The 24,202-nt window shown below is 36.7% G+C and overlaps 1 protein-coding gene across 1 annotated transcript in view; it reads right to left on the reverse strand.

The window, feature by feature from the left end:
* The window catches only part of PPP1R42 (protein phosphatase 1 regulatory subunit 42), a gene marked incomplete at its 5' end in the record, with an annotated part of 28,588 nt that extends 7,986 nt beyond the window's left edge, over positions 1-20,602 (reverse strand). Inside the window, 6 exons of the mRNA XM_081111097.1 lie at positions 559-690; positions 4,605-4,722; positions 13,595-13,711; positions 16,189-16,327; positions 17,411-17,577; positions 20,474-20,602. Coding sequence (XP_080967223.1) covers positions 559-690; positions 4,605-4,722; positions 13,595-13,711; positions 16,189-16,327; positions 17,411-17,577; positions 20,474-20,602 — 802 coding nt within the window. The remainder of the gene's footprint in view (positions 1-558; positions 691-4,604; positions 4,723-13,594; positions 13,712-16,188; positions 16,328-17,410; positions 17,578-20,473) is intronic.
* Positions 20,603-24,202: the final 3,600 nt, after the last annotated feature.

Genomic DNA, 24,202 nt, shown 5'->3' on the forward strand with positions numbered 1-24,202 from the left:
GATAGTGGCTATCATATTCAGATATAAACATTACAGGTTAAATTTCCTAAGAATCCTATATAATAGAAGGCTAATATACAAATTGACTGAAAGGTGGAATGACCGGTCACTATGATGCACATTGACCACCAGGGGGCAGATGCTCAACGCAAGAGCTGCCCCCTGGTGGTCAGTGCGCACTCACAGGGGGAGCACCCCTCAGCCAGAAGCTGGACTCATGGCTGGCGAACACAGCGGCAATAGCGGGAGCCTCTCCCACCTCCGTAGCAGCACTAAGGATGTCCAACTGATGTGGGGGGAGTGGGCCTAAGCCATCAGTCGGACATCCCCCTAAGGTTCCTGGACTGCGAGAGGGCACAGGCCAGGCTGAGGGACCGCCCCTCCCCCACGAGTGCATGAATTTCGTGCACCAGGTCTCTAGTTGTAAATAAGTTAAAAAATGAAAAACTTTAAACAAAATCTAAACAAAACTTGCTCATTTCATGGCACATTTTTTGTTGAGGAGAATATTCCCTTTGCTAGTAGAAGTGGTCAACTAATGAATGGCAGTCTACTTACTTATATAAGAGATACTGTCATCCTCCTTTTTACTGTTCCTTTTCTTACTGATTTTCTTGGCATCTTTGGATGCTTTCCAATTTATTAGAAATTGCCTTTCCATGTTTTTAATTTCTTTTCCATCAAGACAGTCTAGATAAAAATATATATGTTAAAATACAATATAGATATGTCACTATATATGTAAGATATATATATTTCTTGTTCAGGGGCACACAAACTTGTTACTCTATATGCTGAAATAAATTTCTTTTTAAAATAGTTATTTACACAATCTGTATTTTTGTCTAGATTATTTTTAATTTCAACAAGAATATGTGCTTATTAAAAGTAACTGAAACATGATGGGGGAAAAACATAAAAACATGGATGTAATTACTATGCATACCTCTCCTTCCCATCACTGACAAAGCTAATCATTGTAAACAGAATTTGATGTATGGTCACCCTTCTAAGATCATATTTAAATTATATTATTATTTTAAAGAGCAAAAATGTCATACCTAACAAAAATATCTATAATTATTTAAATAATATTATGGCTATTCTTAGGAAAAAGCAAAATATTTTTATCTTAAAGTGATTAAGAGGATTTATGTATGTAACACAATATTTTAAAAACACATATATTAATAATGCTTATTATATCCTAGGACATAGGCTATATAATAGGAACAACCCACATAGCTGCGCTCTTGGTTCTCTAAAGAGAGATTTCAGTTATCTTTACATTTTGTTCCTTTAAAAATTTTTTTGCAAATTAAGCATCTTAAATTAGACGAATAAGTTTTGTATGTTGTAAGACATTTGGAAAATACAAGAAAATAACATTGCCTGTATTTCACCAGAAATAATGACTAAAAATCACTGATAACAATTTATTTTTTAATATATTTTTATTGATTTCAGAGAGGAAAGGAGAGGGAGAGAGATAGAAACATCAGTGATGAGAAAGAATCATTGATCGGCTGCCTCCTGCACACCCCCTAATGGGGATTGAGCCCGCTACCTGGGCATGTACCCTTGGCCAGAATCGAATCTGGGACCCTTCAGTCCGCAGGCCGATGCTCTATCCACTGAGCCAAACCAGCTAGGGCTGATAACACGTTAGTATATTTCTTAGCAATTTTTTGTTTTCTATGTATGTATATATGTGTATTATATAAAATTGGAATTCTCTATTTATACAGCATTACAGCCTACTTTTAAATATTGTATCATGAGCATCTTACTGTGTTTTTTTTTTAATATATATTTTATTGATTTTTTACAGAGAGGAAGAGAGAGGGATAGAGAGTTAGAAGCATTGATGAGAGAGAAACCATTGATCAGCTGCCTCCTGCACACCTCCTACTGGGGATGTACCCTCAACCAAGGTACATGCCCTTGACCGGAATCGAACCTGGGACCTTTCAGTCCGCAGGCCGACGCTCTATCCACTGAGCAAAACCAGTTAGGGCTGTGTTTTTCTTTAAACTCAATTTTTAATAATTTTTGACAGTATTCTATTGTATATGATACACTGTACTATAGAATTATAGGATATTTTATGTGACTTTAATCACATGAATATAGGTGACCTTCAGTTAACATTAAGATAAAATGTTATCTTTTCTAGCAAAATTTCCTTATATAGCAGTTTAAAAAATTAAATATATTTTCTCTCATCATCATGTAATGTCTTCTGCTAGATTCCAGAATGTAGAAAGGATGTAGAAACATTTTTTGGGTCATATTCTTATAAGGGAAAATGATAATATCCTGATAAAATATTAATTGTACTACTGAAAATATTAACATTGCCACTTAAATATGATCTATAATATTGTTATATTCCAAATCAAGTGATGAAACTGGAAATATAAACTAGAACCATAAACTCTAGAAGTATAATTGTTTCCATAGCTTGTCTCTTGTACTTATTTTAACTGAATAATAGCACTTTCCAAATTATAATGTAAGAAATTGGCAAAATATTTTATCATTATACATCTTAGTACTTATAACTTATCATTAAAGGTCATTCTTTTACACTCAGTTTTCCCAACCACTTGTACTGGTATATATTGATATCTTTGCCAGATATGTTTTAATTAATTGTATAATTTATTAGTATATTTTTGGATGTGTTATGTGTAAGTCAGTACATATTTTTAAAACATCTATTATGAGGATAAGGAATGAAAAACCTAAATCTTTTACCATAATCCCACTTCCTTATGTTAATGTTTCAGACAAAGCTGAGGAATGACTAGAATAGATTATGCCTCAGTAAATCTGATTCTGTCTCACTTTTAGCAAATGATCTCATTTGAGGTTATTAGTTGTAGAGGTGGTTCAGAAGGGGAAGCCAGGTAATGGACACAAGATCAGAGACCCATGAGATCTGTTTTAATGAGCTGCTTTCAACACAAAATCTGCTTCCATCATATTAAGTAAACAAGTATCTATTTGATAAGGCCGGGTTACTTACAAAACAGAAAATGGCTCCATTTAGTTCTTTTTACTGGGACATATAAAATCAGGCCTTCAATTAACTTTGTGGGGTTTTGGGGTTTTTTTTTTTGTTTTGTATTTAGGAAAAACAAGGAAATTAAATGAGCTAAATCAAAGAGAATTTGATATATATGTATATATACGTAGAAGAAAAAGACTGTAAGGACACATACCAAAGTCTAAATAGATTTTGCAGGATTGTGAATAATATTTATTTTCTAGAAGAAATATGTATTAAATTTTATAATCATAAAATATGTTATAGAAGATTTATTTTTTAAACTTTGAATAAATTCTCTTTACTTGGAAATTAGTACCCTTGTCTCCATATCTGTTACAGCATTGCCTATGGTACTGTATCATGAGAAATGTTTCCAGAAATGGTTCATGAACATTGGAAGATTCTTAATTATCGAACATTAATTGTATTTACTTTATTACTCTGCTTCCTAAGGAAAGTAGACTAATACAATTGTGTGCACTGGGGAGAGAGAGGAGGAGATAGACAGTTGGGGGTGGTGCATGGCAGAATCATCTATAGAGCTTTAAAAATTACACATGACTGTTCTCTGTTCCCTACCCTTGGCTGGTGGGGTAAGGGGTGGGCAGAATATTGTGAAACACCTTCTTGGATATTTCTGACATGCCCTCGTGTCAGTCCCTTCCTCCCCCGAGAGAATCACTGCACTAGCATTATGATTAATCAAGGTTTGCTACAGCTATGAGCTTTGAAAGAGTTTTGCCATAGTTTTTATACCCATGTCACTGAAATTCTGATATAGGAAATTGGCTCATGAATCTCCTTTGGAAGAGGCCAGGCTTGTCTCTCCGATGCTATATAACTTGGTCCCTTACTGGTCCATGTCCCTGATATAGTGCATATTGAGGAATGTTATGATTGGAAGGTCTCATAAAGGACTCCCCATCCTGCTGCATGTTCAGTCAAATGAAAGGAACTCCTATATGTTTTTAGGGTACCACTTGGCAAGTGTCAGCAGTGAAAATCTTGGTCCACAGAACCAAGCTAAAGAGGCTTGTGATCTTCAGAGGATTTGTGCCTACGAGAATTTGGCAAAAGGTGAGCAAATTCTACACATTTATGACTAACCCTTTTTGTTAGTAACAGCCACATTTTCTTTTTTCTTTTTTTTTAAAGAAAGAGTATCTGGTGCCTCGATTAATTATTTCTGAACAGCAGATATTTTATGCTTTATTTCTCAATTTTAACTTTTGCTGTTATTAAAAATACATAGAATTTAAAGTTGACCTTTTAAAAACTGTCTTTTTAAATTGAATTTATTAGGTGACATTGGTTAATAAAATTATATAGGTTTCAGGTGTAGAATTCTAGAATACATCATCGGTATATTGTGTGCTCACCACCCTAAGTCAAGTATCCTCCTATCAACACTCAACCTCCTTATGCCCTCTTTTACCTCCCCCCATAAAGTTGATCCAGATGACATATTATATTTCTGAAGGCTTGCTGTTAACTAAAAAGTGAACCAGGTCTCTTTTTTGAAGAAAATTATATTAATATAAATGTGTACCCAGTGATTTGGAGACCAGTATCAATCTGTCTCTGTATTTTGGTTTGAGACAAACAGGATTTCCTTTTAGATCCATTTTCCACAGTTTCATCAATTTGCTCAGTAAAAATTCCAAATCCTATAATTATAGAAGAAAAAGACAAAATATGTCATAATTATCAATATATTTTCATTCAGTTAATTGTTTATAAAGGTAATTACTGCTTTATGTGGAGTTCTAGCTCAGTGCCAGCTACTTAGAAGGTGTATGATAAATCATTTTTGGATATAATGGTCTATGATAATAATGGAAGGGGGCTAAAGAGAAGGCAGAAAATTAGGTCCTGAGTTGGGGGCCATGGAACTGTTCTTTGTCATAGTCCCTTAAAGGGACCCAGTTCAGAAAAAACTTTTGCCCCTCTGGCCATCCATCCTGCAGAAGATGCTCTATTCTTAGTGGAATTTATGGAAGTGTCCAGATTAAGGCAATTAAGGAGCAGTGAGTAAGCAGTCCATTGGCATTGCAAACAATATTTGCTTTTTATTTTATAAAAGAATACATATTTATTTTAAAAATCTGTAAAAAGGTCAAGGGGAAAATATGAGAAAAAATCACTTGCATGCTTCTCATCCAAAGATCATTTTTAATATGTTGTCATATATCCTTCTGGCCTTCTTTTTTTGAGCATAGAGATTTCTTTTTTAATTGTCATGTGGGTACAGTTTTGTTTTATGTATATCATAAACATTTGTGTGTTTTTATAGTTACAAGAAAATCATCTAATTGATATTTCAAGGAGTAGTTAAGTTATTCCATGGTGTACAATCCAAATGAATGTCAGAAAAACAGATTAATAGCATTTAAGAACCTGCTCTCTCAGTTTGCCCTCTTTCTCCCAATTTGGGTTTCTTTTTCCATTGTCACAATCCTTTTGTTCAATGCCTTGTTTTTTGTCCCTTTCCTTGCTTTCTCCCCTTCCTCATTTTTAATATGTATATTTCATTTTAGATATTTAGTGGAAGTGAAATATACTTGGACTATTTCTTATATGTGTCATAAAGTTCTGTTTTTAATTTTTGAAATCAGATAAATTTAGTCTGTATGAATTACTTCAAATAAGCAATGCAGAGACTGTTTTTCTACTCTATAGCCTTGAATTGATTTTAAAAAATTCAATAGCCAAAGGCAAAAAATAAAGGAAAACTACCTTTAATAGGACAAAACATTACTTTAAAGCAAATATTTTGCTGCTAATAAAAATAAATGTTGATAATTCTGTGGAGAGCATAATCCAGGGCTCAGGACTGAAGGATGAAGTTATAACTTTTGAAGAGAGCTACATGACAGTGCATTAGAAGCTTCTCTGTTGACCAAAATTAAGAGAATGAAAATTAGCCTGGCTGGAGTGGCTCAGTAGCTGAACATCAGCCTATGAACCAGGAGGTCACAGTTCAATTCCTGGTCAGGACACATACCCGGTCGTGGGCTTGATCCCCAGTGAGGGGCATGCAAGAAGCAGCCAATTGATAATTCTCTTATCATTGATATTTCTCTCTCTCTCCCTCTCCCTCCCCCTCGTCTCTACAGCACTTGTTTGACAGTGTTTGATACAGCCATAATTATTTTATGTGAGAGTTTCTCTGTATTTCTCTTAGTCTAAAAACCTCTAAGGAAGGAATTGTGCATTGCATTTTTTAGTGTTGAATACAATGTCCCATCATCCAAAAGTTCAGTAATAATAACAATAAGAGAACTTTACATCTATATAGATAAAAGAGTCCTGTGGAGTTTTGTTAATTGTCCCTCACTTGATAAATGACCCTCGACATACTCCCTCCAGTGCATGTTTATTTAAGACTAAACTAATCCTGTGCTGAAATATGATTACCCTTTGGATACGCTCTGGTTGTTCATTGCCTTCCTGTCTTTAATAAAATGCTTTCACTTTCCTATTCTTCAATAAGTTACTAAAGGGAGCAGACACTTTTCTGGACAGTCTCTGTTTGATAAATGATCATGTCATGCTATCACTTAGAGGAGTGCTGCAAAATCCTGAGGAGCCAGCTCTGTTTCCCATGCAGGGCTGGCGCTGAGCTCCTGTATGGGCGCCGGCAGCACTGGCAGTGCTCCCTCTACAATTAGTGATGGCCACGGACGAACCTGTATTTGACCAGCATGCTCCAATTTTTATCGGAAGTGTCTGGCTCAACTGTCTTAACTAAATCTAAAGACAGCAATTTGTCATCCCCCTGACTGCCTGTCATCATCTGCTTGGGAAAATCTATAATTTTGGGCTTGTTTCTGACTAAACTGTGGAGTAAATAAATTTATCTTCGGGTTACTCTGCTTGTCAGGATCAATACTGAGCAGAGGTTGAATAAATGAGAAACTGGAACAACATGACAGGCCATATTGGTTTGTTCATTTGTTGGTGTCTTATAAATCAAATACTTAGTTTCTGTAAGAGGCAAACACACCAACATTTTTATTTCCACCATTTACTCGAAGATACTTTACCTCATGATAAATGGTCATTAGGAAACTAATGAAGTAAATCACTAATATATCTGACTGTGAGATGAGCTTTTCAGATATTTTATTTAGCAAATTTGCAGACATAAAAACTTTAGGTATAAATTAAATTTTTTTTTTATTTTTTCACGTTTTATAAATTTTTGTAACCATAATATTTATTTGACTTAATAGTGTCAGTAAGCTATATAATGTTGGCCCTATTGAAGTTCATGGCTCATCCAACTACTTGGAGATATGCAAAAGTTTTATTGTAAATGGTCATTAAAGTATTTAATATTTTAATACATTGATGCATACCTATTTAAGGAGCTATAGAAAAAAATGCAAAGAAATTTTAACCAAAAGTGAATGTCATTTAAATAAGAGCACTGTGAGTGAAAGAAAGGAGTTTCTAAACTATGGAGCATTGTTTGGCCTAACCTCTCTTTCCCCTCCTCCTCGAGGACTGACTTTGCCACCAGTTTTATTGGGAATAATTGGGTCCTCCGCCTAGAGTTTTCTCATTTATCTGCCCTGGGTCTCATACTTCCTTTCTTCTTTCACATTTTTTTCAACCAAGAAAGAGTCCCACCTCGTTTTCTAAATTAATTAGTTCTCTCCATCCCTTCCCCTCTTCCACAGGCCTCCTCTTCTTGGAATCTTCTCTTTCATTTCTATTTTCATTGTCTCCTTCTCCCCTGGTTTTTATCCTGTCTCTTACCCATCATCATACACTTCTTGAAAGAGTAGTCCACACCAGTGCGCCTCAAACTTTATGTGCTTAAGAATCACCTAGGGATCTTATTTAAATGCAGTTACTGATTTGTTAGGTCTGGGGCAGAAGCTGAGATTCTGCATTTCTGAGGCTGATGTTCTGGTCCTAGGACCACATTTGGAGTTATGAGTCTAGGCCACTGCCTCTGCTTCCTTAATCACTGAGCACTCATGCAGCCTGGGGCTTCTGAACCAGAACTTCTAGACTCATCCCTTATCACCTTATCGCATTGCCAATCTCAGACTTTCTCAGTCTCGGTTCTGTAGAGCACTTCCCTACTGACCTCTCCCCCTTCACAGCTGTGTGATTCCACATTCTTCAGGCTCCCTGCATCTTGCATGAATCTCTAACCCCACAAGTAACAACCTTCTGACCATAAGAATCCCTAATGTATGCCGAAACCGGTTTGGCTCAGTGGATAGAGCGTTGGCTTGCGGACTGAAGGGTCCCAGGTTCGATTCCGGTCAAGGGCATGTACCTGGGTTGCGGGCACATCCCCAGTAGGAGATGTGCAGGAGGCAGCTGATCGATGTTTCTCTCTCATCGATGTTTCTAACTCTCTATCTCTCTCCCTTCCTCTCTGTAAAAAATCAATAAAAAATCAATTAAAAAAAAAAAGAATCCCTAATGTATGAACATTCTGTTTTCTAAAAGTTGCTTTTGAGAACAGAGCAAACATCTCATTAAAAAAGTGCTATACATGGCAGACTGTTGCCTGGATAGGGCAGCCATAAAACCACCTATTTAAAAGAGGAAAAAAACCCAAAGACTATGTGGCGATGGTGCTATAAAACCCCTCATAGTGCATCACCATGTTTCCCAGCACTGGTGCTCTCTCTGGGGAGCAGAAGCAGGTGTGGCATCAATTCAGTTTCTTCCTTTTCCATAGTCTGTGTTTATTGCTCTCAGTGGTTTTTTTTCTTCCCTGGACCACAGCAAAATGTAAAATCATGGCTAGAAAAATGTTTTTCTTCATTAACCTACTATATTCTTCATGTATATGCAGACATTTCAGAAAAAGGAGAATGTCCATGTTGATATTAGTAAAACATCTATTACACCAAGGAAGGAAGGGTCATCTATACGTGAGAACAACAACCAGATTTTGTGGGATGCCACATTGAGCATTTCATCATACTTGCATATCTAGTCAGTCCCATCCAGGATGGCAGTTTCAGTGACTACTTAACCAATTTGCTGAAGAATTCTACTATCCACTGAGCTCTGTCCTCTATATCCAGTTGTCTGCCTGATATTTTCTTTTTTTTAAAATATATTTTATTGATTTTTTACAGAGAGGAAGGGAGAGGGATACAGAGTTAGAAACATTGATGAGAGAGAAACATCGATCAGCTGCCTCCTGAACACCCCCTATTGTGGATGTGCCCACAACCAAGGTACATGCCCTTGACTAGAATCGAACCTGGGACCTTTCAGTCCACAGGCCGACACTCTATCCACTGAGCCAAACTAGTCAGGGCCTGATATTTTCTATGGAACATTTTAAAGGCACCTCAAAATTGATCAAAATTCATGATCTTCTCCCTTTTCCCCAAACCTAACTCTTGAGTTCTCTATTTTCCATGGTGCAAGGCAAAAACCTGATTCTTGACTTCCTTCTGCTACATTCCTTATATCACCACCAAATCCTGTCTACTTTACTTCCTAAACAGCTTTCAAATATGTTCATTCACATCATTTTTATCCCAACCCTATTCAAGTTTTCACCATCTCTCACTTTCTAACTAGCCAGACTTCTTCCAATCTATTCTCTACACCAAGCATGTCAAACTCAAAGAGTAACACGGGCCAAATAAACAGGTTTAAGTTTATGTGGGCCGCAAAAAAACAAAAGCTTCAATTTTCATAGAAATGTAGGTTTATTTTTTTGATAGAGACATGCTGAATACAAAGGGCTGAAATAAATGAGTAATCGTTAACATAAAAAAATAGAACATTTTAATAAAAATTAATATTTTTTCTTGAACATTAACTTACCAGACACTGAATAACTGCACAGATTAATAAGCATAATGCAAATAAACCTATCTTTCTCATTCTCCAAAAGCGAAATACTTTTGTTGCACACACCAAACAAGTCAGTCCAAGACTAATGACGTGGCAATTCGCTGCTAGTATTAGTGGAGAGAAATGGTGCGCCTGCATGTAAGGGGCGTAAGGGAAATGAATGCAACATGATTATACTAGTAGTAATCAGTCATTAGCGAACATTGTGGTTTGTTATTAATAATTATGTATAACAGGACATTATAAAAATTAAATTACGAAAATTTTATTGTTTCTTACATACCGTTATATTGGCTGGGCTGCAAAAATATTTGTTGTGGGCCGCATGTGGCCCGTGGGCCGCGAGTTTGACATGCTTGGTCTACACTGTAGCCATACTGATCTTTTCAAAATGCTAATTACTTTACTCCTGGCTTAAACACCGTTAGTGTCTCCCCATTGTTCTTAGGATGAAGACAAACCTCTGTTATCACCATGCAACGTTTACCCACCAGTTTATTTGCACTATGATTCACCTTCACTCTGCTTCCTGTTTCTCATTTTTGCCATGCTTTCACCTGCCTCAGGGCCTTTGCACATGCTATTCTGTTTACCTGGTAAACCCTTTACTTCTCTCAGAGAGCAGCTCAGCAATCCCTTCCTAAGCGAAGCTGTCCCGAGTTCCCTAACTAAGGCAAATCCCCCTATTATAGGCTCTCAGAGCCACATACTTCCACTTTGTACTACTCGCCATGGGTGCATTTTTACATTTGTTTTTGCCTGATTATTTGCTTAATGTTTCTCTTCCTCTCAATGCTGAAAGCTCTTCTGAAAGATTGTATCTGTTTTTGCTCACTATTGTCTCCCCAATTGTCTAATAAGTGTTGCCACATGATAGGTGTTTTGAATGGATGGATAAGAAGAAATGAATGAATGCATGGATGAATGTATCTGGGGTTAGGAGCAGGACAGGAATTGTAAAGGAGAAATTATATGGGACCATTTTGAAATATTTGCTTAGAGGGCTACATACATGGAAAGAGAAGACTAGATTAATCCTCTCTTTCATTTCCTCCTCTACTTCTCCACTGTCCTCACTTGCCCTTCTGCTGCCCCAATTCTCTGTGTGAGACCAGCTTTGGATTAGTGAATAGGAGAGATGAGGGTAAGGTTAGAAGATCTTGGGGGAAGTCCTTGACATCTGTGGGTCTGTAGAAAGTGAGAGGTAAGGGGATGAAACCGAAAACAGCAGGAAGGACCGAAGCCACTTGGCCACCCAACTTTTTCCAGGTCCTTATCCTGTTCTTCCACCTCTAACATTGCTCTAGGCTAGGGCATGGATATTGTTTTTGGAATGTCTGTGTTTCCCATTGACCCATTTCTCTCTTTTTCTTATTCCTTTCACAGAGCTCTAGTATTTCAGTTGTCATGGCAGTGCTTTTCCTTGTTATTTGTGTTCTTTTTAATTTTTCTTAAATGTCTTCCTCACTGCTCAAACCATAATCTTGACTGGAAGATTCAAAGTTATTTAACCATCCAAGGGACCATTATTTTTTCATTTATCTTATTTCATGTATTTTCTGTCGATGCATTTGAGGAACCTATGGTTGTTCATATCAAAGCAGCTATTCCAATGCTAAAAACCTTGGGTAATTATAGTGGTTTTGTGAGGATTCTCTAATGATGTCCACTTCTTTTTCCCAGTGGCACAAAGCTGTCTGTTGCTGAAGTCTCTTAGGATGGATGTCAGTGACCTAATGTATGGCATGTTGAGCTTTCTTTCCCATGGCATAGGGTTTGATGTCAGCAGCTTCTGGGTAATTTCAATCAATGAGCGCAAATAATGGAAAAATTAAAGTCCCCCCCCCCCCCCAAAATGGAGATCTGGCCTCAGGAATACATACAGAGAAATAGGTTAATATTATGATGCTAAACTTCAACATGTCCTTTGATTAAGACTTCAGAGGATGATGTTTAATGGACCACAAAAGTACATTTCAAGTAAACCCCATGCAAGATTATATTCAGACTTCCAGGAAGCTGTGGCTAGGCATTTTTAATTGCTGTGTCTTCTTGCTGAAAGTAAAAGAACTTGAGATTTTATCCTCACTCCTTGTATATCTTCTCTAATGGGAGGGAAAAGCAACTTTTGGCATATACCAACCTCTGGACTTGCTGAATGTTTTCTTTTTAAGGTATTATTATCCACATAGTCTTTTAATTTTCCTTTCTCTTATTTTTTAGTTTATATGCAGAAATTTCAGGTATGGGAAATATTTCATGAAAAGCCTATAGTTTTTCAAACCATAACAAGGAAGAAAGTTTCTAATATGTTTCTGTGGCATTGGGTAGAAGAAAACCTTGGCAAACCCTTGCCAAGGCACTCTGTTCTGAAACATGAGTAATATATGATACTTGACCCAACATAGTCTGTTGTTAAATCTAATGCATTTCTATTAACATCTTATCTGCCCTCGTGTCAACCATTCAATAGCATTCAGTGCAAGAACTTTCTTGAAGTTCTTTTTCCTCTTATCTTCTCTTGCATCATTGACTCCTGGTGCCTTCTCATCTAAAGTATTGGAGTATTTCTGTGCTTAATATTGGCCTCATTCTTTATCTCTGTCTTTTACCCAGTTGCATGGTTCTAGATATCAGGCTACCACTATCTCCCCAGTTCTTCACACAGAAGCTAGGAGTCATCCTTGATTCTTTTTTAAATTACTACACATCCTACTCATAAGCAAGTTCTGTGGGTTCAACCTAAAAAGTTACCTGAAATCCATTCACTCCTTTTCATCTCCAAGCAACCATCTTCTCATACTTAACCTCTATGGTAGTCTCCCATCTGGTCACTTTACTGTCATTCTTTTTCTTTTTTTTTTTAATATATATATTTGTTTTATTTTTTTACAGAGAGGAAGGGAGAAGAATAGAGAGTTAGAAACATCAGTGAGAGAGAAACATCGATCAGCTGCCTCCTGCACACCCCCCACTGGGGATGTGCCCACAGCCAAGGTACATGACCTTGACTGGAATCTAACCCGGGACCCTTCAGTCCGCAGGCCGACGCTCTATCCACTGAGACAAACCGGTCAGGGCCTGCCATTCTACCTAATTATTTCAGAGTGCTTTTCACAATCTTCTCTGCTTATATTTTCCTGGTCCCCTCCCCTGTCACACTATAATGTAAGCTCCTTGAAGGGAGAGAACTTGTCTTATCATTGGTATCCCCAGTGCCTAGAAAATGTTTCCCCAAGGGTCTAAAACAGAACCTGGGACACACACTCATATATATAATTTTGAATAGATGACTTTGATGGGGAGGTTCAGAAAAAGCTACACAAGGGAGATGGTTTCCCCAAGGAGTAGAAAGTTCAGGTCTAGTCATAGTTACTAGAAACTCATTCATTGGGAGATCAGAGGTAAGGGGCAAGAAATCTAGTCTCTAGAGGGGGAATATTCGATGGAAAATAAAACAGAGGGAAAAGCATAACTTCCTACTCAGAGAAACTTTTTTTCTGTTGGTGAGTATGGGAAGCATTGGATATAGAAGAGAAAATCAGGTAAGAGGACAGAATTATGGAAATAAGTATATTAAGAAGTAAAGATTAATAAGCTAGTGTTTAGAACAAATCCAGAATAGTTTTTAAAATAATACATTTTATAGCAATTTCAAGTAAGTATTTTTAAATTAATTTTTCTTTATACTACCTTCACATGCAGAAGTTGATTGTCAACTGCTATGAGTTGATGAAGATTTTCCAGTATTTCTAAGTCTTTTATGTCATCAATATTATTATTGCTGATATTCAATATAGAGAGGGATTTCTGTAAGAAAATAATTAAATTAGTATTAGTAAACAACCTAACTAAGTGCTATATATAGGAACCAGAAATCCTAATCTGTGAAAACTTTAAGATGGTTCAGTTCAGTCTATTTTGCTCTTTAGGCAAGAAAATAAAAACCCATGAAGATTTTGTTCGTATGTTATATATTTTTTCATATGGAATGTTTAGAACTATAGTAATTGTGACATAATTGTGATATAACTTACCTCGCCTATATAATAAAAGGCTAATATGCAAATTAACTGAACAGCAGAATGACTGGTCGCTGTGATGTGCACTGATCACCAGGGGGAAAGACATTCAATGCAGGAGCTGCCCCCTGGTGGTCAGTGTACTCCCACAGGTGGAGCGAGGCTAGCCAGAAGCCGGGCTCACAGCTGGTGAGTGCAGTGGCAGTGGCGGGAGCCTCTCCTGCTTCCGCTACAGCCAGCTTAGGCCCACTAAGTCAGACATCCCCTGAGGGCTCCCGGACTCTGAGAGGGTGCAGGCCGGGCTGAGGGACCCCTCCCCCCCCACCAAGTGCACAATTTTGTGCACCAGGCCTCTAGTATTTTAAAAGTTTAATCAAGGCATAAGAGAAATTTATAGAAAAAAGAAGCTAAGAATCAAGAAGCAAAGAAAGAAAAAAAGGTGTCCCAATGAACAAATGATAACAATGTAGAAAACATGCTTAGCAAGTTATTATTTTGTGTTAAAAGTCACTAAAATTTGTACTCACATAGGAAGAAATTGTTTTTGTCAGTTTTTCTAAGTAGAAAACACTGACCAAGAATTAAAGAATTTGCCGAAACCGGTTTGGCTCAGTGAATAGAGCGTCGGCCTGCGGACTGAAAGGTCCCAGGTTCGATTCCAGTCAAGGGCATGTACCTGGGTTGCGGGCATATCCCCAGTAGATGTGCAGGAGGCAGCTGGTCGATGTTTCTCTCTCATTGATGTTTCTAACTCTCTATCTCTCTCCCTTCCTCTCTGTAAAAAATCAATAAAATATATTTTAAAAAAAAGAAAGAATTCAAGAAAGCACTGTTAAAGAATTAATTTTATCTCTCTATGTAGTTTTCTCTTAACAATCCATATGTTCAGAAGCTACTTAGAATAATAATTAACTAATTAACAAGAATTTCAACATCAGCTGTTAATGAGGACATAAATATACTATACAGCAACACTAAATAAAAGCCATCTTAAGATCTAAGGGCCAGGATTCTCTACAAAGATCACATCCACACAAAGCTAACATAAAGAAGATATTTCTTGCCGAAACCGGTTTGGCTCAGTGGATGGAGCGTCGGCCTGCGGACTGAGGGGTCCCGGGTTCGATTCCGGTCGGGGGCATGTGCCTGGGTTGTGGGCACATCCCCAGTGGGAGATGTGCAGGAGGCAGCTGATCGATGTTTCTCTCTCATCGATGTTTCTAACTTTCTGTCTTTCTCCCTTCCTCTCTGTGAAAAATCAATAAAATATATTTTTTTAAAAAAAGAAGATATTTCTTGACACTTTTTAAGACCTGAAATATAGATTTAAAAATTATGCCTTATATTTAGAATTTCAGAATCTGCTTGAATATATGCAAAAATTGAGTACGCAAAAATATTTTCCGCGGTGTTTTGTAATAAAACTATCCATTCCCACAGTGGTGCCAGTCTACTTGGATCAATTGAGGTTGAGCTCAGACACAGTTGGTTCTACGGGGAGGGTAGAAAGGGTAGGATAGAAACCAAGTCACCTCTTTCTGTTCCTGTTTAAAGCACTATCCTTTCATTGTTATATGTTTGGTTCAAAAACCTTAGATTAGTACTGTCCTCCATTTCTTGGCCCTCTGAAATAAAATCAACAAAATCTGTAAATATAACAACCATATTTCATTGCCCAGAACTGAAGGTAGCTTTCCTCTAACAAATCCTATTTGAGGATTAGCAAAAGCCTCTGTGGTGCCCTCTGGTAGCTCAACTCATTGTGACACCTCCATGTGATGTCAGGTGACAGCTAAAGCATCAAATCCAGTGCTCCCAGATCTGTCTGCTTCTGATGAGTCATAGCCATATGTAACACAATCTACAATTAAATCAGAATCCAGCAAAAAAATGACTTACTGTAAAGATTCTCTAGGTTGTTTAAAATTTTCCAAATGTGCACTCATCTTTCCTTAGGCTTTTTGAGTTATGATAATCACCAAGGTTAAAATTATGAGTGAATTAACATTGTTAGAACTTCATACTTTACATAGTCTTTTAATATCCTTCTTTTGATTCTTCCAATAGCCCTAGAAGCAGATACTATCCCCACTTTATAGCTGCTGAGTCTCTGAGGAATTATGTGGGAAAAATTAGTTTTAGCCCTCAAATAAACTATCAGTTGGCCTATAAATATTCAGAGAATCTACATGTCCAAATAAACCTTCCTGGTCCATAACTGTTCATCACAACATTCTCTGTTAGAACACTCAAATGTAGCCTTACTGCCAGAGATTGAAGACTTCTTGGATCAAACAGAAGCTTTTCTCCAAGGGGAAGTCTCTGACTTTCAACATGAAGCTCTCTCAGTCCTTCTAATCCTTCTAGACCCTCTACGACAGCAATGTAATTGCCTCCAAGATACCTGCAGAATAGAAGACATACTTTTAAGTAGACATTCTATGAACATCATGGTCTTTAAACATGATAAAAACATAACAGAATCATTGAACTGTGTGAAAATTATACATACAAAAATGTTCTTTTTATATTGAATTAATGAAAAGTTTATATGATTTTTACATGTAATTTAGTCTAAGAAGTTTGTTTTTCTTTTTAAGTGAGAGAATGGGAATAGTCCTTATTAAACTATTTACCCATACTCCTCATATATAGAGTGCAGAAGAATCACCTAGGGTTGTAGGTTTAAAAGTGAAGATTTCTGGGCTTAACCCACAGAGATTCTGACTTGACTATCTAAAGAACCCAGCATTTCCCACCCCACTGTCCTCTCCCCATTCTAAGGCCTCTGGCCCACTTTTTGAGAAGCAGTGATAGTTCTTTTAGTCTGGGGAAATTGGATCCACCAGTCTTCATTGTTTAATTAAAATCATTATAGGCACAGTAAATGCCTTTTTTATAATCAAGTCTACATCAACATTAATTTTATGACCCTGCCCTTTTCAGATATGTGATTCTGAAAGGCACAAAACTTGAGTTCCATGGACACTTTTCTCACTATTTGAGCCTACATAAGGATGTTTTTAGGTTTTCCTATAAGCCTTAAAGACAACCTCCTGCGAAAGAAAAGTATATCAGGCTTAATAAAACACAAATTGTTTGATACTACATTTGAAACAATTTATTTTGTATTAATACTACTAAAAGAGAATAAAAATTGTGGCCTGTTCCACAAAACAACAGATAATGGAAATACCTGCATGCAAGACTATTACTGTAATGATGACAATTAAATAAAAGCACTTACAGTCGCCGAAACCGGTTTGGCTCAGTGGATAGAGCGTCGGCCTGCGGACTAAAAGGTCCCAGGTTCGATTCCGGTCAAAGGCATGTGCCTGGGTTGCGGGCATATCCCCAGTAGGAGATGTGCAGGAGGCAGCTGATCGATGTTTCTCTCTCATCGATGTTTCTAACTCTCTATCTCTCTCCCTTCCTCTCTGTAAAAAATCAATAAAATATATTTAAAAAAAAAAAAAAAAGCACTTACAGTTTTTCCAGGTTCTTCAACGAACTGAGGTTCTCTATACATGAAATACAATTGTTTTGTAGGTACAGGTGGGTCAGATTTGTGGCAAAATTCAAGTTAGTTATTTGACTAATACGGTTATCATACAAATATAAAACACTAAGATTTTTACAAAGAGAGAGGTCATCCTAAAAGAAAAACAAAAAACAGGTCATACTTAATTTTTCTTGAAAACTTGTTTGTTTTTAAGATAGTTTTTCACTTAAATCATTCGTAATATTCTTAAGTTTAATATAAAAGAACAATATCTCTTCTTAGCACAGTCAAAACAAGACTAGAATAAGTACAAAATTAGTTCTAGGTTTTAGTATTCTGTAACTATATCTATAAAATTATATTTGTTAAGAAATATTTTCCCAGTGCAACCAATTTTTCTTGGAAGCAATTAGGCTTCTCTGGAAGTTGAAGCATTTAAAAAATTATTGCTCCAACATTATAAATCAGGTCTTCTTAGTCTTTCTGTAGGATTGGAAGTAATTGTGATTTATAATACTGAAAATTGGATGTCAGCTAGATATTCAAGAACAATGAATTGATAAACTATGATAATGCCATTGAAGGAAATACCATATAGCCATTAAATATCCTTTAGTTTCTTTAGTAATATCTTATAGATTTCATAATGAAATGAGAACAGCCCTAACCGGTTTGGCTCAGTGGATAGAGGGTTGGCTTGCGGACTGAAAGGTCCCAGGTTCGATTTTGGGCAAGGGCATGTACCTTGGTTGTGGGCACATCCCTGGTAGGGGGCGTCCAAGAGGCAGCTGATCGATGTTTCTCTCTCATCGATGTTTCTAACTCTGTATCCCTCTCCCTTCCTCTCTGTAAAAAATCAATATGTTTAAAAAAATAAAATGAGAACAGTACATTCAGTGAACCACTATTGTAAAATTATATGAATGTATGCCTAGAAAAAAGACTGGAAGGACATTCCCTAAATGTTAACACATTGTATGCGGGAAACGTGTTTACACGTTTTACGTATGTATACGTTCTACCAGTGTAGTAGAGCGCGGGACACGTATTAATACGTTTTTTATAGACTAGCGGTAGAATGCGGGTAACGTATAAATACGTAAACTAAAGTTATCGTAATTTTACTGAACGTTGCCATTTGCGCAAAAAATGAGCAAAATGGCCCGCGCGCGCGATAAAAACTACCCGCAAACAATGTGTTAATAGTGGTTTTCTCTACATGGTAAAATTAAAAGTCAGTTTCTTTCTTTTTATATGTATTATATACAAATGAACACCAATAACATTTGACATAAGAAAAATAATTAAAGGTATTTTAAAAGGCTGTCATTTCTTGTGTGCTGGTAGAGTCAGCCTAGACTGAGTAGGCAAGAGATAGAGTAAAGTTTTGCTCAAAAATATTTCAGCTTTTATTATGATCTTTTAAAATACAAACACATCTTGGGGACTTTAAGTTTACAAGTTATTCTTAGTGTAAATGACCTTACATCAGTTTGCTTTCCTCCTAACATCCACACTGAAGGAGCATTGATTGTGAGGGGCCAAAAAACTTTAAAGGGAGGCGCTGGAAAAAGCAGCCTATATATTGTATGGTGAGGTAAAGAGTTTGGGGCAACAAAAGAGAAACATGAGATTTGGGCCATTGGATTCATGAGAGAAGGATCACCAGAAAAATGGAAAAAGATATAGAATGGGACTGGGTAGGTTCTCTGAAAAAACAAACAAACAAACAAACAAAACTTCCATTATCTTAATTGACAATATTGCCTGGGGCTTTGGTGTTTTTAAAATTCATTCATTCATTCATTCAGTAAATATTTATTAAGCACTTATAATGAGACAGGCACAGTATTGGATAGGGAATTTAGAGTGATGTGAAGAAAATAGACATAGTCCCTGCCCTCATGTGGGTTATATGTTTCCAAGAAATTTCCTCTCATCTATAGTCTTTAGCATTTTATTGTAGATTAGAGGCCTGGTGCATGAATTCATGCACAGGTGGGGTCCCTAGGCCTGGCCAGCGATCAGGGCCGATCCGAGCTGTCTCGCTCAGTCCCAATTGGGGCCAGGCCGATTGGAGCCTGCTGGCTGGGGGGAGGGACGGAGGAGGGACCGAAGGAGGTTGGCTGGCAGCAGGAGGTTGGCTATGGGAGCTCACTCACCACCAGGGGGTAGGTCCTGGTCGACCGGCTGTTCTGGTCATTCAGTTGTAAAGGTTGTTTAGGCTTGTATATATAGATAATAGATACCAATACAAATGGCCTAAATGGGTTATTGTTGTCTTTAAAGTTTCCCAAATTAAAGTCAAGAACTGTCTTAACACAGAGAAAATGTAATTTCAGAGTATATCCAAGCGAACATAATCTTGTCAGATGTAACTGAAAGAGTATAATCTACATGTATATAACCATTAAAATATGTGGGAAAAAGATTTCCCTGTTAAAGTTTTGAAATATGGTAGTCACACAGTTAACTCTTACTATTTTTATGTGTTAAAATTAATATTTCAAGGTTAGGGAATTACATATGAGTACTTACTTTGAAATTCTTTTCCAACATGTGCTTTTAAATCTAGTTTGCTATATAGTAATTTTTTAAAAATATATTTTATTGATTTTTTACAGAGAGGAAGGGAAAGGGATAGAGAGTTAGAAACATCGATGAGAGAAAAACATTGATCAGCTGCTTCCTGCACACCCCAAACTGGGGATGTGCCTGCAACCAAGGTACATGCTCTTGACCAGAATCGAACTTGGGACCTTTCAGTCCGCAGGCCAACGCTCTATCCACTGAGCCAAACCGGTTAGGGCATAGAGTATTTTATGGGAACATATATATTTAACAATCACAATGGTATATTTTATAGAAAGTTAATTTTAAAAAGTTTAACATAAGCAGGAAATTAAATAACACAATATAAAGCTGACTAATGAAAATATAGTTAATAACTATAATCAAAATATAGTTAATAAGAAGGTATACCCTGACAATTTCTAAACTTTACAAGGCTAATTATATAAAAATTAGAAATAATTTCAGAGTTCTTACAATTGCATCTATATTTCTGTCTGAAAAATTTATATGAGTTATTTTCTTCAGATATTGTAAGGTGGTTTCTTCTTTTCTGGGTTTAAAGTTGCTGTTTTTGGCAATTAGATCCAAGGTCAGACGAACCATGATTTCTGTCTTAATCAAATTAGTATTTCAGCTCTGTTCTGATGCCATGCCAAGAAGCAGGTTTAGGTATTGCTTTATGCCCAACTTTCTAAAAATTAAAGAAAAAAAGGAATATTTAGAAAAAACCATATTGACGTTTTAAGTTTCTTATATAAAACTATTTGATTAGCTAGTTCATAGACATTTTCAGGGACATTTAGGTATTTTCTAAGTTTATATACCAAATTCTTTTATTAAAAAATTAAAAAACATTAAAATTAGTTAAATACACAAGGCTCATTTACTTTTAAGTCTTTTCCTCTACATAGTATTGAATTTTTATTGTGGGCATCTGTTAAAATACCATTTTTCTCTCTTGGAGTAGAAAAGTATTCTCAAGGATTATCATCTAGTGTTGTCTGTCATGTGAAGAAACTAAGGTTCAAAGATTTGTCTGAAACTACTCAAGCAAGTGGAATGTAAGAATGAGATCAGGTCTCCTGGCTCCTTTTTCCATAGTATCTGTTGTGATCATATTTACTAAATCCCCAAATCAGAACAAATGGTGTGAGAACTTTGAATATATACATAGGACAGTGGTGCAAAATACTTGAAAATGGGGCTGGCTTTGAAATTTTGTTATGCTACTACAACTATCTATAATAATAAAAGCATAATATGCTAATTAGTCCCGACAACTGAATGACCTTCTGGACGACCTTCTGGACGAAGCCGGGGCTGCGAGGGCCGAGGCAAGCCACCGCAGCTGCGAGGGCCGAGCCCCTTGCACAAATTTCGTGCATCAGGCCTCTAGTAATCCATAAAGAGGTAACAATGCAATGTTTCGCAATCCAGACAGCCTAGTTTCAAACTTTCACTCCACTGCTCACCAGTTGGGCAATCTTGGGCATGTTACCTCAATTTCTTATAAAATTAGGCCAATATCCAAGGAATAGTATGAGGATTACATGAGATAATCATGTATAGAGTATTCTACACAGTGCCTCATACATAGGCCAATAAATGTTTGTCATCATCATCATTATTCTATTATTTTGTTCACAGATAAGGCAAACACTATTCACTTCACTATTTCATCTGGAATACAGCGTGTCCCCAAAACATGTATACACACTTTAACAGCTGATAGCTCAATTGATGTTTCTTTCTTTTTAGCCAGACTAAGCTTTGAACAAAGGAAATTCATCATAAAATGCCACTGGAAGTTTGAAAACACAGTTGAAGTACAAACACTGCCTTTATAATTATTCAAAGTGTGTATACATTTTGGGGGGACACAAAAAATGTGTACATACTTTAACAGTTGATAATTCAATTTTCACACCTTTTCAGGTTTACCTGATTCAAAATAATGGGTGAAGCTAGAATAAGCTTTGAACAAAGAAAATTTATTTGCTAGACTTTTTTTATAGGGATACATAAAAGATAAAGTTAACAGTACAAAACCAGCAATAGTTGACGAATTGAGGGCACACAAATACCAAGCCAAGTGATTCTTGATGTTTGCGATTCCATTGCTTTGCATTATCAGCAGTGCCTAGACCACCAGAATGGTCATCAGTTTGAAAACAGGCATTGACAAAAAATATATGTATATATTCATTTTACTTGATTCTTTAAAATTTTGAAAATGAACTATATGTTAATAAACACTGACTTTATAATCATTCAGAGTGTATCCCAGTTTTGGCAACTATGAACAAAGTTATTATAAACATCAAACAAAAAACCTAAACAAAAAAAACAACAAAGTGTGTAACATTTAACAACTATATTAGGCTTGTTAAATAAAGGGGAACATGCTATTAATCAAATATTGCTCTATGTAAGATATGCATATGTGGTCCATAGTTTGAGATAATCCATTTTTTTGTCATTTTAAGTGATACATATTCCAGTTTCTCCAATTTTGCTTAATATTCTCTTAAAAAAATGTAAGCAAAAATACAATTTAAAATTGAGCATTATTATCCCAAATAGAGGCCCGGTGCATGAATTTGTGCACCAGTGGGGTCCCTTGGTTTGGCCTGTGGGATTGGGCCAAAACCAGCTCTCTGACATCCCCTGAGGGGTCCCGGATTGCGAGAGGGCACAGGCCAGGCCAAGGGACCCCACAGGTGCATGATCGGGGCTGGGGAGGGACCACTGCAGAGGAACCACGGGAGGGCTCCAGGGTGTGTCCAGCCCATCTCACTCAGTACTGGTTGGCCAGACCCCAGCAGCAAGCTAACCTACCAGTTGGAGCATCTACCCCCTGGTGGTCAGTGCACATCATAGCAACTAGTTGACCGGCCGACTGTCTGCCCCCTGGTGGTCAGTGCACATCATGGAGAGCAGTTGAGCCGCCTTAGCATATCATTAGCATATAACGCTTTGATTGGTTGAACAGCCAACTGGCTGACAGGACACTTAGCATATTAGGCTTTTATTATATAGGATGTATCTGGGATTTCACCAACAAAACACCTCAATTTGTGTGGTATTCTGGGCATGAAAGATTGTTGTTTACAGATCAAATTTCAATCATGACAATATTTGAACGTTACTAATTAAGATAACTTCTTAATCTTGCTTAAAGTACATCATAATAAAAGTATAAAGAATAACACCACACCCATGGACCACAGATCAGCTTAAAATATAAAACATTACAAGTATATTTGGAACCCAGATCTATACTTTTCTCCCTCTCCATTCTTTTAAATTTAGTTTATCATAACTTTAGACATTCCTGTCTTTATACTTTTCTTTTACTACATATGTATGAATATCTAAACAACATATACTATTGTTTTTTATCTGTCATAAATGACATTATTCTGATTCTAGTTTTCTTCTTTGCTTAATTTTTTGTTTGTGAGACTTTTCAGGGTTGAAAAGCCTAAAGTGGCTCTAAAATACTTACACTGCTGTATAATAAATATTCCATTGTAAGAAATTTAGTCTGATGATAGATCTTTGGGTGTTTTAATTTTTTTGCTTTTACACTGTTGCTCTTATGATTCTTGTATATGTACATGTCATCTTAGCACATTTGTAAGAGCTTTTGTAGGGTTTAAAACTACTGATGGCCACTTCAGGGTTGCATGTATTGAAGATATGATTTCTTTGGCTGCTATTTAAAATTTTTAGAACTTTTTCTGGAAATTTAAAATATCTTTTTAACACTGATAACTGTGGTGAAATGCATATCTTAAAGAGGTTATACACAACAGGGTTTCTCCCTTACAGCTGAGGCAGGAGACCGCTGTCCAAGTGGCCATGCAGGAGCAACCCTGTACTAGGAAGGATGTGATTCCCTCTTTCCCCCATGGACTTTAGGAGGCACAACCATTTCAGAATGTCCCTCTGAAATCATGTTTAGAACTTTTTGCTCTCTCCATCTCTGTCTCATTTTTTTTATTTCCCTTTGTCTCCTGTTTCCCTGTGATAACAACCCCCAGAAACTGTTACCACAGAGTTTTTGCTTCAGGCTCTGCTTTCTAACCTAGGCTAAAAGAAACATTTTGGATCATGTGAAGTCTCATGAATGACCATGCTATAAGTGGATTTTGTCTCTAGGTTTCATTGCACTAATTGGTATTTGTATAGAAATAAATG

Source organism: Myotis nattereri, assembly GCF_964212035.1.
Source record: "Myotis nattereri genome assembly, chromosome: 17".
Taxonomy (NCBI): Eukaryota; Metazoa; Chordata; class Mammalia; order Chiroptera; family Vespertilionidae; genus Myotis; species Myotis nattereri.